The sequence below is a fragment of the Oenanthe melanoleuca genome, chromosome 20 (genome assembly GCF_029582105.1).
Source record: "Oenanthe melanoleuca isolate GR-GAL-2019-014 chromosome 20, OMel1.0, whole genome shotgun sequence".
Classification (NCBI taxonomy): Eukaryota; Metazoa; Chordata; class Aves; order Passeriformes; family Muscicapidae; genus Oenanthe; species Oenanthe melanoleuca.
The window spans coordinates 9428480-9441171 of NC_079353.1; the positions used below are offsets into that span (position 1 = coordinate 9428480).

The 12692-nt window shown below is 54.4% G+C and overlaps 1 protein-coding gene across 1 annotated transcript; it reads left to right on the forward strand.

The window, feature by feature from the left end:
- The first annotated feature begins 735 nt into the window (after positions 1-735).
- Positions 736-10309, forward strand: EMILIN3 (elastin microfibril interfacer 3). The gene is made up of 4 exons (XM_056507830.1): positions 736-932; positions 3869-3991; positions 6859-7106; positions 7894-10309. Exons 1-4 carry the CDS (start codon positions 736-738, stop codon positions 9786-9788), a joined length of 2463 nt encoding a protein of 820 aa, XP_056363805.1. The 3' UTR covers positions 9789-10309.
- Positions 10310-12692: the final 2383 nt, after the last annotated feature.

Sequence of the window (12692 nt, forward strand, 5' to 3'; positions counted from 1 at the left end):
AGAAGCTTCCCTCTCCCCCTTCTTGCAGGTTCGCGAGGGGATGCTCGATGCACCAGGCTGGTGCCAGCCACATGATTGACAGCTGCCGATTTCCAGCGGCACCGATGTCCCCGGGGAGGGTTAGCGTCGCTTCAGCCTTTCTCTCTTGTGCTCCGGGATGAAGGAGGGCAGAGCTGGGACTGGAGAGAACCAGAAGCCAAAGGGCTCCAGACCTCGCTGCACCTGCTATCGGTGGGGACAAAGCCCAGTGCGCAGGGAGGGGACATCGGGAGAAGGGGAGAAGAGGGGGCCGGGGCAGGGTGCGAGCCCCTGTCAGCCCCCGCGGGGGTGGGCAGGCGCTCCGACCTGAGCTGGGGGCTGCAGCATGGCTGGCGGGGCCGGACGGGCGGAGAACGGGGGTCGGGGGGCTGCGCTTTGTCTCCCCGCCCGCGGGGCCGGGGTCGGCGGAGAGGGAGGGCGGGAGGAGGAGCGCGGCCCGCCCCCTCCCCGCCGTACAAAAGGAGACGGGCGGGCGACGGAGCGGCGTGTGCCGCCGGGCAGGGACAGGGACAAGAACAGGGACAAGGACCGGGACGGGCAGGGCGCAGCGGGCGGCGCTCCGGTCCTCTCTGCAGCGCTGTCCCGGCGGGGCCCCGCGGCCTCCCCGTCCCGCCCCGCTCCATCCCATCCCACTCCATCCCATCCCATCCTGTCCCGTTCCATCCCGTCCCGCTCCGCTGCCGCCGGGCCGGGACCATGCGGCGGGCGCGGGCGCTGCTCCGCCGCGGAGCGCTGCTCGCCTGCCTTTCCTTGGGGACGCTGCTGGCCCTCGCCGATGCCAAGGGTGCCTTCTACCCCCCCGCCGCCCCCCTGCCCTACGGCGGCAGGTACAGCCTCTACACGGCCGGCTCCAGCCCGCAGCTCGGTCCCGGCAAGCCCGTGGGCAAGCACAAGTAAGCGACCCCCGGCCGCGGAACCCATCCGGAGAGCACAGGGTCTTCGTCAGGCATCCCTTACCGGGAACAGACCGCGGGCACCGGTGCAGGCAGCATCCTAGGCGGACAGGCTGCTGCGGGTACCCGAACCCCTGTGCCGAGCAGGGGTGCCTCCCCCGGGGCTCGCCTGCGGGCATCCCTGGCTGGGATCAGTCCCTGGGTACCGTATCATCTGCCAGGCACTGAGCAGGGGCTGGGGCAGCGCAGCGGGGTCCGTGCGTCTGTGTCCCCCTCCATCTAGAGGAGGCTCGGGGAGTTGTATTTCCGAGGCTGCGTGCGGTGCGGACACGCGTGCTGCGGTGCGGGACGGGGCTGGAGGGGATGGGGATGGGGGTGCCCGTGTGTGGTTTGCGGGTTTTTTGTGCCCGCTCTGCGGGACACGGGAGCTGGGGGCAGGGGGTGCTGATGTGCGGGAGGGGAGGGTGGCAGTGCACAGACCTAGGTGTGAAAACAGGTTGGTTTGGGAGGGAATTCGCTTGTACAGTGCATACATACTGAAGTTTAAATACGTTTTCTAGGAACCTGGAAGGCTCAGGCATTGAGGAATGTGGGTTTACACAAACTGTAGACTTTTTCCATTCAGTTGCATAAGAGCTGTTACACTGGGGACGGAGAGGGGGTGTCCCTTCCCTCTCTGCTTGTTCACTAGAGCAGTTTCTGCCGGGCTTCTTTGAAAGACGGAGGATGTGGGGTTATGAACAAGCTGAAATGAATAAAGTAACACTCGGGATGAACAATACTGGCAGTGCCAGTGAGAGCTTTCAAAAACCCATGACATTTTCCAGCTGCTCACTCTAAAAACATCAGGCTGCAGCTATAAAACTGCTTGGCACAGGTGTGTGAGAAGGGGAGGGGTTCTGAGAGGGAGAGTGAGCCAGAACCAGAGTAATCTCAGCAGTCACAGGTAGGCAGTGTTTAATAGTAGTGGCTAGTAGGTCTGCCTGCATTGGCTGCTAGCTAACATAGGCAGTTGGTAGGTGGTGTGTTTGTAAGCAGGTCCTGGGTTTATGGATAGATGGTGATCCTAAGTTTCCACAAACACATATGGACTCCTCTGCCTCCAGCTAAGAGAAGTGGCTGCCTTCCTTCTCCTGTGGTCCTGTGCATGAATGAATGACTCGCTTGTGGAGGAGCAGGGAGCAGCACAGGACCCTGCTCATGCTCTGAGCCTGGCAGCCCCTTACCAGGGAGGGCCACTCAACTCCAGCAGGCTGGAAATGCCAGTCACAAATGGGAGCTGTGTGCCCATCCCAGGGGACAGAGGGAGCTCTTGGTGAGGGGCTGGGGTGGATGTGCTGGTGCAGCTCCTGGGAGGAGTGAGTGGGATGTGCTGAGGGTGGGGATCCCTGCTGGAAGGGAGCAGAGAGAGGATGACCCTGCTCACACCCTGCTGCTTCACAGAGAGAGCTCCTGCCCCGGGTGTGGGCTGTTGGAGACTGTGCTCAGGGCCTCTGAATGGGGGCACTGGGAGGCAGCTGGGGTTGCTGCAGCTCAGCTGCCTGCTCACAGGCTGGGATGCAGCCACAGCTCCCTGGTATGGCCATCACATGGCCTGTGGAGAGCAGCCTCGGGGCTGAGCACAGAAACAAGCTGCAGGGTCCCAGCCCAGCTCTCATGGGCTTGCTATGATGCTCTGGAGGATATTGAGATACTGCTGGCAGGTGGAGGCAGAGGAAAGGGACTGTGACTGTCAGGATGGAGCAGAAAGGTTTGGTAAGAAGGGCTGTGGTGTCTCCTGTTTGAGAGTGTGTGTGTGCATGTACAGGGTGGGTGTGCCCAGCCCTCCCCCAGCCCCCACCATGGCACACTCAGGGGCAAGAGCAGCAGGACTTTGGCTTGCCCTGAGTGGGGAAAGATTGATGAAGGAGGGACAAGCACTGATGGCAAACAGGTGAAGACAAAGTACGTTCCCTACCCATCCATACCAAGCCCCCAGTGGGCACAGGGAAAGCCACGTCCTCCCGCCTCACTGAACACCTCTCTGCACCTGCAGCCTGCGCTGGCCCATCTGCTCCATCCCGCTGACCTCCTGCCTCAGCCCTGCTCTGCACTGTGGGCCTGTGCCCTCCTCGCCTCCCGCTCTGCCGTCTGCCACAGCCCCCTGTCCTTAATCCCTGCCTCACCGCACATCCCTGCTGTCTCTGCCCCTGTGGACCAAGTCCATCTGCTCCTGCCGGCAGCCCTGCCTTCAGCTGGAGCAGCCTTGGCCTCCATCTGTCCTACCAGCAGTCCTACACCCTTCCCACACACTGCCTTCCTCCCAGCCACTTATCCTCAGTGCCTGGCTTTGCTGCTTGGCTCAGGAAAGCTGGCTGGTACCTGTGGCACCCAGCTGCAGGGGGATGGCAGGAGGAAAGAGGCTCTCTGTGATAACTGTCCTAGAGATCTGAATGGGTTTCCAGCCTCCATCAGAGACCTACTCCGTGTCCCTGCCTCTGTGATGGAGGTACCCATGATGCTGCAGCCCAATAGAGCAGCATCTCCTCTCTGTACCTCATCTGTGGCAGAACCCACAGCAAAGGTTGAAGGCTTTTGGGTTGGTCCCTGCACTGGCAGCGCAGCAGGACACCACCCCTGCCAGTTACTGCTGGAGCTTTTTCTGGGATGCTATTCCTACAACTGCTTCTGGGGAACAGCAGTCCTCACAGACTGTCTCACTGCACAGTCCATGCTGTGCCAAGCTCTGGGGACACCACCATCACTGGTGACAACACGGCTGTGATTGTGACAGGATGGTGACTGCAGCATGGCTATGATGTCCCTCCCCAACAGCTACCCAAGCTGGGAGGCTCCTTCCAGCTCCTGCCCCCAGACCTCACTGTCAGTGTCTGGCAGTGCAGGCTCTGCTGTCTGCTGGGCAGCTGGTGACAGTGACGTGCTGTGTTTCCCCCCAGGAGCTACTGTGCCTACGTGGTGCAGCGCAATGTGACGTGCACGCTGCAGGACGGGGCCGAGAGCTACGTCAAGGCTGAGTACCACAAGTGCAGCTGGGGACCCAAGTGCCCAGGGAAAGTGTTGTGAGTATGGGGGACCCTGGGGCATGGCTGGCTCCCTTCCCCTCCCAAAGACCTCTCTCTTCTGGCACCCTGTGCCACCTTTCTGACCATGAGCCCCACTTCCCAGAGGCCAGTGAAAAGGACTGAAGGACTGGCAGTCAGTGGCAGGGCAGCAGTATTGCAAAGAGGCAAGATGGAATCTGTCAGGAGGGAGAGGGAGCTCTATCCCTCCTCAGAAATCCCTCTCTCACCCCTGTCAGGGGAGGTTTAGATTGGATATCAGGAAAAGGTTTTCACTCAGATGGCAGCTGAGGGCTGGAAAAGGCTCCCCAGGGAAGTTGATCATGGCACCAAACCTGACAGAATTGAAGAAGCATTCGGACAGTGCTCTCAGGCACATGATGTGATTTTTGGGGGTGTACTGTGCACTTGATGGGAACAACGATCCTTATGGGTCCCTTCAAATTTCTTTATTCAAAAATAAATCTGGAAATCACGGGAAGTGGGGAGGTGCCTGTGCACATGTGTAGAAAAGCAGTTTGTCACAGACCTGCAGTGGCAGAACGATGGCAGCTTGGTGAGAACCTGACTGAAAGGATGAGGAAATAAAACCTGTGGCTGAGGATGGCTCAGAGCTTCCTGCTCCAGGGAAATATTTGCAAAACCCTTTGCCACCCCACCAGTGCTGGAGGGAAACATTTCACTGCCACAGCTGGAGCTGCAGGGCAGACACTGGGTCTTTGTGCTTTACCACCCTCTGGGGATGCTGCTCCATGTGGAAAAGCTGTTCTGCATCCTCCCCAGCACTGAGGAGTGGAGCTGAACTGAGCATGGAGGAAAAGTGGGATGACAGGAGTTTTTGTGAGAGCCTAGTCCCCATCCTGTGGCAGCTGGCTGGGGCTCTCCATGTCCTGGTGGTGCCATGGGCTCTGCTCACATCCTCTGCTGGCGGAGACAGGGAGCTGGACCCACTCACTCACTTGTTCTTTCCATCACAAGTGTTTTAGCAGCATTCAGGGACTTCAGGACATCCTGCAGCTGCTGGTACCCATGGAGGAGATCTCCAAAGCCTCTCCCATCTCCACAATGTCCTCTGTCTCCTTCAAACAAAACCAGGCTGTTTTCTGAGGGCAGACAGATGCACAGCTGAATTTTCTGCAGAGCCTCAGATGCTGCATCCATGGACAAAAGAGAAACATGGGTTTTCCATGTGCTGGGACCATCAGCTAATGCTTGTGCAACTGGCTGCAAATACTTCTTGCTACTGTTTGAAGCAGGAGTAGAAAGATTTGGAGGTGCCCAAGGCTTTGAGTTCTGCAGAGGCTGGGATGACACAGAGAAGGTGCTCTGCCTTTTGGATGCCGTTCTCCTCCTTTCTTCACCCCCTGACAGTGGCTGAAGCAGCAATCTCCCATGGTACATCCAGGCAGGTTTCTACACACCACAAGAGAAGGCAAGATAATTGAAACTCAGCAGTGTCTGTGAAGAGGAGTAACAAGAAGAGCTTGTTTTGAAACTGTCCCTTTGGGAAATTGATGTTGAGAAATTTTGAAGATACTCAAAGAAGAGAGGATTTGGGTTTGGTTTATCCCCCTGCCCTGTGGTGTGCATGGAGGTGGCTGTATCTTGCTGGGAATGGTGTGGAAGCAGCACTGCCAGGGCTGGGGATGCTGTGAAATCAGACAAGAATATGGATGGCAGGGAATCAGCCCCATGTGCTGCCCTGACTGATGGATAAGTGCCTTCTGCAGGCCCTCTGCAGCATGGGTGGCTGTGCTGCTCCTCCAAGATCTTCTGCTGAACATGCTGGAGAAGAACAAGAGGCTGATCATGTGTTGTTGCAAAACAGCAAACTGCAGGATTTTCAGGCCCTGGTAAATTCAGACTGGAAATTTCCAAAAGACAGGCTTAAAGCTTTGGTATTTAGTGAGAAAATAAATACCAAAATATTTATTGGTATAAAGACTATTAAGAAAAGTGCTGTGGTCAGCCCTGTATGGCTGAGCTCAGCTGGGGGGGAACACAGGTGCCAGTAGGGTCCTGTCCCGTTACTGCTGCCTCACAGGGAAACAGAGAGCAGCTGAATCATCCCCCATGGCTGCTGAGACCCCATCAGAGCCAGAGCAGAGGGGGAAGGTGTGAGGTAGGCTTGTATGCTTGGGTTTAGGATGATCAGTGCTGTAGTACCCAAATTCATGATGGAGACACTCTCCAGGGCATCCCAGCTGGGGCAGGAGGCAGTGTAAGGAGCCACCCCTCTGTGCACATCACAGCATCATCCTGGAGACTCTCACCAGGCCAGCCCAAGCCCCTTTAGACTTCCCAGTGAACTGATGCCCTCCACACAGAGAGAAAACACCTTTCCAAAGGGATTTCAGCTCTCAATGGGGTTTCCAGACAGGATTACAGCTGAGAAGGGAGATTTTTTGATCCCACTAGGAACTTCTGTAGGTCAATTCAAAGTGCACACCACTTTTACAAGCAGTCCACTTCCCTTTTGTAAGTGATGTGAGCTTGAAGGGCTTTTGAAATCAGTTCCATCATTTCATCTGGTGCTCTGCTGGCCAGAAGTTACCAAACTGTGGCACCTGTCACAGTTGTCATTTATCAGGCCAGGGACTGCAGCAATACACTTAGAGCTGTAGTTCTAAATCAACACAAGTTAAAAAAATACTCAGCCAAAACCCCACCATAATGCTACACTGAGTTATGGTGCAGCAAGAGCTCTTGGAGAAGACAGGCTGTGGTCTGCAGGTGCAGCACAAGGGTTTCAGCCAGGCTTTCCCATGTGCCCAGGTCTCCCAGTCCAACTGTGACCCTTCTCTATTGCTTAATGTTGAGGTTGCTTCTCTAAACTGTCTTCTCTCTCCCTCCCCTCTCTTGGAAAGGTACCGCACCTTCTTCAGGCCCAAATACAAGATTGGGTTCAAGACAGTGACTGAGCTGTCCTGGAGGTGCTGCCCAGGCTTCATGGGAGAAGGGTGCCATGACAGCCCGACAGACCAGCCTGGCCTTCTGCCCCAGCATCCCAGCCCCAAAATGCCTCCCGGGCAAAAGATGTTTCCAATGCCCAGACTTCCTCCCTTTCCTAAAAGCCACCCTGACCTGTTTCCAGGACCAAAGAAGAATCAATATGGTGAGATTTTGCTCCTGCTTCATGTCCCCGGGTCACCACACTATTGTCATGCACTCAAACCCCCAAGTTCTCTCTGTTCCAGCACAGAGCATGAATCTGGCAAAAATTCTGTGGGTGACATGTTTTCTATCAGAGACCTGACATTTCAGTGCTTTGAGGACCACTTGTTTTTTAAATCTTGTTTCTTTCAAAACATGCAGCTTAAAAATTGCCTTTCCTCATTGGTTAGAGCATTTTTCCCCTAATTATGGGGTTGATAGGGTGCATCTTGTGTTGGGTTGGTGTGGCCAGAAATGTGTATTCTATCACCATCTGTTGAAGTCGGGTGGAGTAGTGATTAGGGTTGGGATTGTTCTTAGTAATACTGCATTTCTATTTTAATTTTCCTAGTAAAGGATTGTTATTCCTAATTCCCCTATCTTTGCCTGAGAGCCCCTTAATTTCAAAATTATAATAATAATTTGGAGGAAGGGAGTTTACATTCTCTATTTCAAAGAGAAGCTTCTGCCTTTATTAGCAGACACCTGTCCTTCAAACCAGGACAGTCTCAAGATGAAGCTCTCCTGGGCTGTTACCATCACCTGCTGTTGAACTTGGGAACAGGGGGCTGGATCCCAAGAGGAAAGAAGGTTTCCTGATAGCTTAAGGAGAGATGTGGGCTGAGATTTTGCTGAAATGACAATAATGGGAGGCATGACACAAGGTTACTATGGGAAAGGACTTGAAGGAAGGAAGTTAAAGGCGCACCAGCCCTCACTGTGCCCTCTCTATTTCTTTCCCTGTGCAGGCAGGAAGCTGCCTGGCCTCTTTGGGGACCGCCTGGATCGGCTGGAGGAGGAGGTGAGGCGGCTGTCCCAGTCCTATGAGAGCCTGCACAGCATGGTGAGCGGGCTGGGGGAGCGCCTGCGCTTGGCCATCCAGGAGGACACCAGCAAGATGCTCGGCTCCCTGATGAACAGCCCAGGCACGCCAGACTCCTCTGTGGGCTTCGGCATCATTCCCGACGGGCTGGTGGACGCGGCGGACAAAGCCGACGTGGCCACATTCCCTCCCGTGGGGGAGATCCTGACCAGAGTGACGGAGGTCAGCGACGTTTTGAAAAGCAAGGCGGATCTGCTGCACGAGGTGCGGGGCATGGTGCTGGACCATGACGGGCACATCAAGCACCTGCTGGAGTCTGCCCGGCCCTCACCTCTCACCTCCATCGAGCTGCTGGAGGAGTACGTGGACAGCAGGCTGAGCAGCCTGCGCGGAGAGCTGCTCGACGGCTTCGAGAAGAAGCTGGGCAAGATCCAGAGCGCGTGTGATTTCCGCATCCAAGAGGTGCGGCAGCAGTGCGAGGAGGAGAAAGCTGCCAACCTGCGGCTGCAGCAGACGCTGGATGGGAAGGAGCTGGAGATCAAGAAAGAGATTTCTCAGCTGGAGACACAGATCCAAGGGCTGACAGTGGTGGAAAGCTGCTGCAGCAACCTGGACTACCTTACTGATCGCATGAACATCCTTGAGAAAGGCCTGCACAGCATCTCCGAGTCCCAGAAGAACCTGCACTCACGCCTGGATGGAGAAATCTCCACTGCCACCCTGGGGAACCTCTTTGAAGGGCGCTTTGAGGACCTGGAAGCCAGGCTGAATGCTACAGAGATGGAAACGGGGAGCTGCTGCTCTGGTATAGAGGACAGCATGAAAGGCACGGTGGTGGCAGAGGTGGATGGCATGAGGACTGCCTTTGAAGACAAAATGCAGACCCTGGAGGACAGGTTCATGACCATCGTGAGAGAGCTGAACAATGCCAGTTCTCCCATGGGCATGGACGGCTCAGTGGTGCCTGTGCTGGAAGGGGAGCTTGCCAGCATGAGGAAACAGACAGACGAGACACTGGAGGTGTTGCAGAACCGCCTCATCACACTGGAGAACACCTGCTCCCTGGGCTGCACCTCTGCCTCCAAAGATGTGGAGACGTTCCGGACAGAGATCAAGGATTGCCAGAGCAAGAACCAGGACCTGCAGCTCCGCATGGACAGCAATTACGACCTTTTGCGCAAGCTGAACGCCACTATCCTGGAGATCCAGCGGCGAATTGAGGAGGAAGCATCAGGGGCTTTGCAAGGGGAGATCACCTTGCTAAAGATCAACCTGAATACGGTGAGCAAGTCCCTGACAGGGCTCAAGGACTCTGTCTCCCAGTACTCAGACACCGTTATGCACGTCAACTCCTCACTAGATGAGCACGAGAGGAAGATTGAGGACGAAGTCCACTCTATCCAGGAGAAAGTCAACGACCAAGGCTCCCAGCTCTTCTTCAGCAATCGCCATGTCCTGAACCTGAAGGGAGACCTGGAGCGACTCAAAGCCAGGATTGTCAGTGACCTGAGCTCCTGCAGGAGCGTGGCCCAGGGCCTGCAGCAGGAGGTGTCTCGCTTTGATGAGCGGGTGGCGCGGGTGGAGAGCGCCTGCGGCAGGCTGGGCACCGTCACCAGCAGCCTGGACAGCATCAGGGGAGAACTGGAGAAACACACGGGCAGTCTGTGGGACTACATGGACCACATGAACGGGACACTGGCTGCCCACTCTCAGGAAATCACAGGACTGAAGGACAACTTGCTTGACTGCCAAGCCAAGGTCTCTGAACTGGCGGAACAGGTCGGGCACTTGGAGGAGAAGGCAGAGAGGAGGCAGCATTAGCCACACTGCCATGCCATGTATTTTCCTTCTCCTGCTGTGAAGGACAGGATTAAATTATATCACACAGACTCGCTCCAATGTGACAACAGCTCTTGGGATAATTTTTTTATGAAAAGCTGCTACTTTTTTTTTCCCCTAATCTTGTTGGCCTCACTTCTTCTTAATTCCATCATGCTGGTACTCCCCTCCTGATGCCCAGCAACTGTTCTGACCCTGGTGCAGCAGTTTGCTGCCTCCTGGCTGGGGATGTTGCTTTGGCTCCTGGGCTGATGACCCCAGAAGGACAATTCAATAGTAAGCTGGAGGCAGAAACATTTTTTAAATTTTATGTTTGTGGATTTATCATTTCTTGAAGAATAAAACCCTGTAGTTATCAGCTGAGGAATAGTTTCTCTGGCCTAAAGACCACCTGCATCTTAATCCAGAGACTCAAGCAGAGCCAGGGCTCCTTGCAGGGAACAAAACTCACCACAGGAATTGTAGATTTCAAAGAACACACGTATTCACACGTCCGTCTGGGAACTGGCTTCCCTTCTCTGCGATGGCAGCCCTCCTTGTGTATGGTAAATCCATTTATAATGCTCCCTCCTCCATGCAGATGCTCATTCTTTATGGAGCATATGAGGGTGTGCATTAGGAAAACACACATGCATATATATATATATATATATATATATCTGGTATGTGTATATATATTTTTGAACAATTGTGTAATGGTGCTCATCTGATTCCAGTTTCCTAATGCTGCCCCTGTATCCTTTGCCATATTCCAAAGATCCATTCTGAGTAGCTAAAAGCTGTGGCGGCAGTGTATGGAGAGAGCCCCATGGTCCCTGGGGCTGCTGTGCTTTGCAATCCCACTTTGCTGGGCTCTCTGGTTGCACGTGGGACTGACATGATGGGTTATGAAAAACATGTGTCTTCCCAGAGGAGAGATATATCAGTAGGTGTCTGCAGAGATCTATCTGGGCACAGAGCAGTCCTGTCCTCCAGCTCTGACTCTCTCCTGTTTTAGTGCTTAGACTTTGACCCCATCGTCCTGGCAGGGTTGTCTCATCCCTGCTCCAGGGTGTGTTTGCAGAAGTGGAGGAGCAGGAGCCTGCGTCCTCCTCGTGCTCTTCTGATGACACTGGAATGCCAGTACCCCTGGGACCAACACCAGTGTGGAACGAGGCAGGGCATCTGTGAGCATACCTATGCTCACAATAAACAACTCACATAATTTACCCAACTTGACTCTGGTTTTCCACGAATAGGCAGGCTGGAAAATCTTGTCCTCATCCCTGAGCAGCTCCAGCCTTGCCCTACAGAGCTGTTGCACACAGAATCACCTCTCCATAGGAGCCCACCATGGGCACCCTCTGCTGATCAGCCAATGTGGACTCTATTACTGGGATGAGGTGGAAAATGAAGAGCCTCCATCCAGCAGCTCTGGCACTTTATAGCAGAGGAAATACTTTTCTCTCAGCATTATAGCTAATGAGCCCTTCCACACCAGCCAGCTTTTGGCTCTCACACGGTCCCTGTCACCCTCACCAGGCTCTCCCTGCTCTTCTGCAGGGATTCCCTCCCTGATTCCCCCCTGATTGCATAAAGGAGCAGCTCTCTGCTCTGACCAGTACAAATCAGCAGCAGCTCCCAGCACAGATACATCTGGGCACCTTTTCTCCCCCAGAAAATCTGGATGAGCTCCCTTAAATAGGCTTCCAGGCTTGGGAGGACCACAGGCATCACTGAGTCTAGTAGCCATGCCGTGTTCCCCTGAGCCAGTAAAAGCTCATTCTCCTGCCAGAGGAGGATGAGTCATCGTGGGAGCATAGAGAGGATGTGTGGCCCCCCCCACCAGCTGCCCAGCCCTGCCAGGTGCTCACAGCATCAGAATCCACTCTCATTGCTCTGGGCTTTGCTGATTTGGAGTTATCCTCCAGCTGCTGAGACACTTCCCCAGCTGAGGAACAACTGCTCTGCCATTGGGCATCCTGCAAAACCTGCTCACAGACAAGAAAACCTATTTTTCTCTCTAGCCTTATGAAGGAGTCTCAAGCCAACACTCAGTACTTTGTGATGGGTCAGGGGAGCCCCCACCCTGCAGGCTGCCTAAGCCTCTTTTCCATCCCCTCGCACCAGGGAGAAAACCAAAGAGAAAACCAAGCCAAGAGCCAGGCTCCCTGTTCTCCAGCCAGGGCTGGGTAAGCGTGGCTGAACAGGAACGGCTTCCACAGAAATGAGGGAGCCAGGACTGACTGTAATAAAACTAGGACAAGGAAGAAGTCTGACCTTCCAGAAAATGGTGCTATGTTTGGACTATTCCTTGCTAGTCACTTGAAGCTATGGACAGTTTGTTATTTCAGTTCTCAGTTATTCATGTCTAAAAAGTGAAAGGAACTTTGTACAAAACTGGGAATTTAAAAAAAATTGCTTGCAGAGTAAGAAAATTGGGCCCATGGGGTTGTCCTTGCATGGGCAGCTGAGGCAGTTGATAACTGATCCTGTTAAAAGACTGTGTTCTGTTGTTTTTAAAACCATGTCTATTTGTTCAGATTTTCAAAGCTGAAAAACTGTTTGTACTGGAAAGGAAAAAAATAAAGTTTTTCGTGCTGAGGTTTCCAGGACCAAAATTACTTGTGTGGCTTCCAGAAGTGGCAGACAAGGAGATGACTTACACTCACACACAAGGTCAGGGAAAGGGAAGGTAGATGCCAGACTGGAGGAAGGAGCCCAGCAGTGCTTCTGCCTTTGTTTTCCTTTATAATCTCCCATGAAGGGAGAGTTGGATATGCTCAGCCTGGAGAAGAGAGAGCCATGGAGAGGCCTCACTGCAGCTGTGCATGGCTTAAAGGGTCCCATAGGAAAGCTGGGGACAGAGTGTTCAACAGGGTGTGTGGTGGGAGGAGAAGGGGAGAT

What these genes read in the sequence shown, in the direction of transcription:
- EMILIN3 (XM_056507830.1), top strand. Translation starts at nt 736, where the DNA reads ATGCGGCGGGCGCGGGCGCTGCTCCGCCGCGGAGCGCTGCTCGCCTGC. An exon ending in AAGCCCGTGGGCAAGCACAA is followed by an intron (nt 933 to 3,868) that starts GTAAGCGACCCC and finishes GTTTCCCCCCAG; the next exon opens with GAGCTACTGTGCCTACGTGG. An exon ending in AAGTGCCCAGGGAAAGTGTT is followed by an intron (nt 3,992 to 6,858) that starts GTGAGTATGGGG and finishes TCTCTTGGAAAG; the next exon opens with GTACCGCACCTTCTTCAGGC.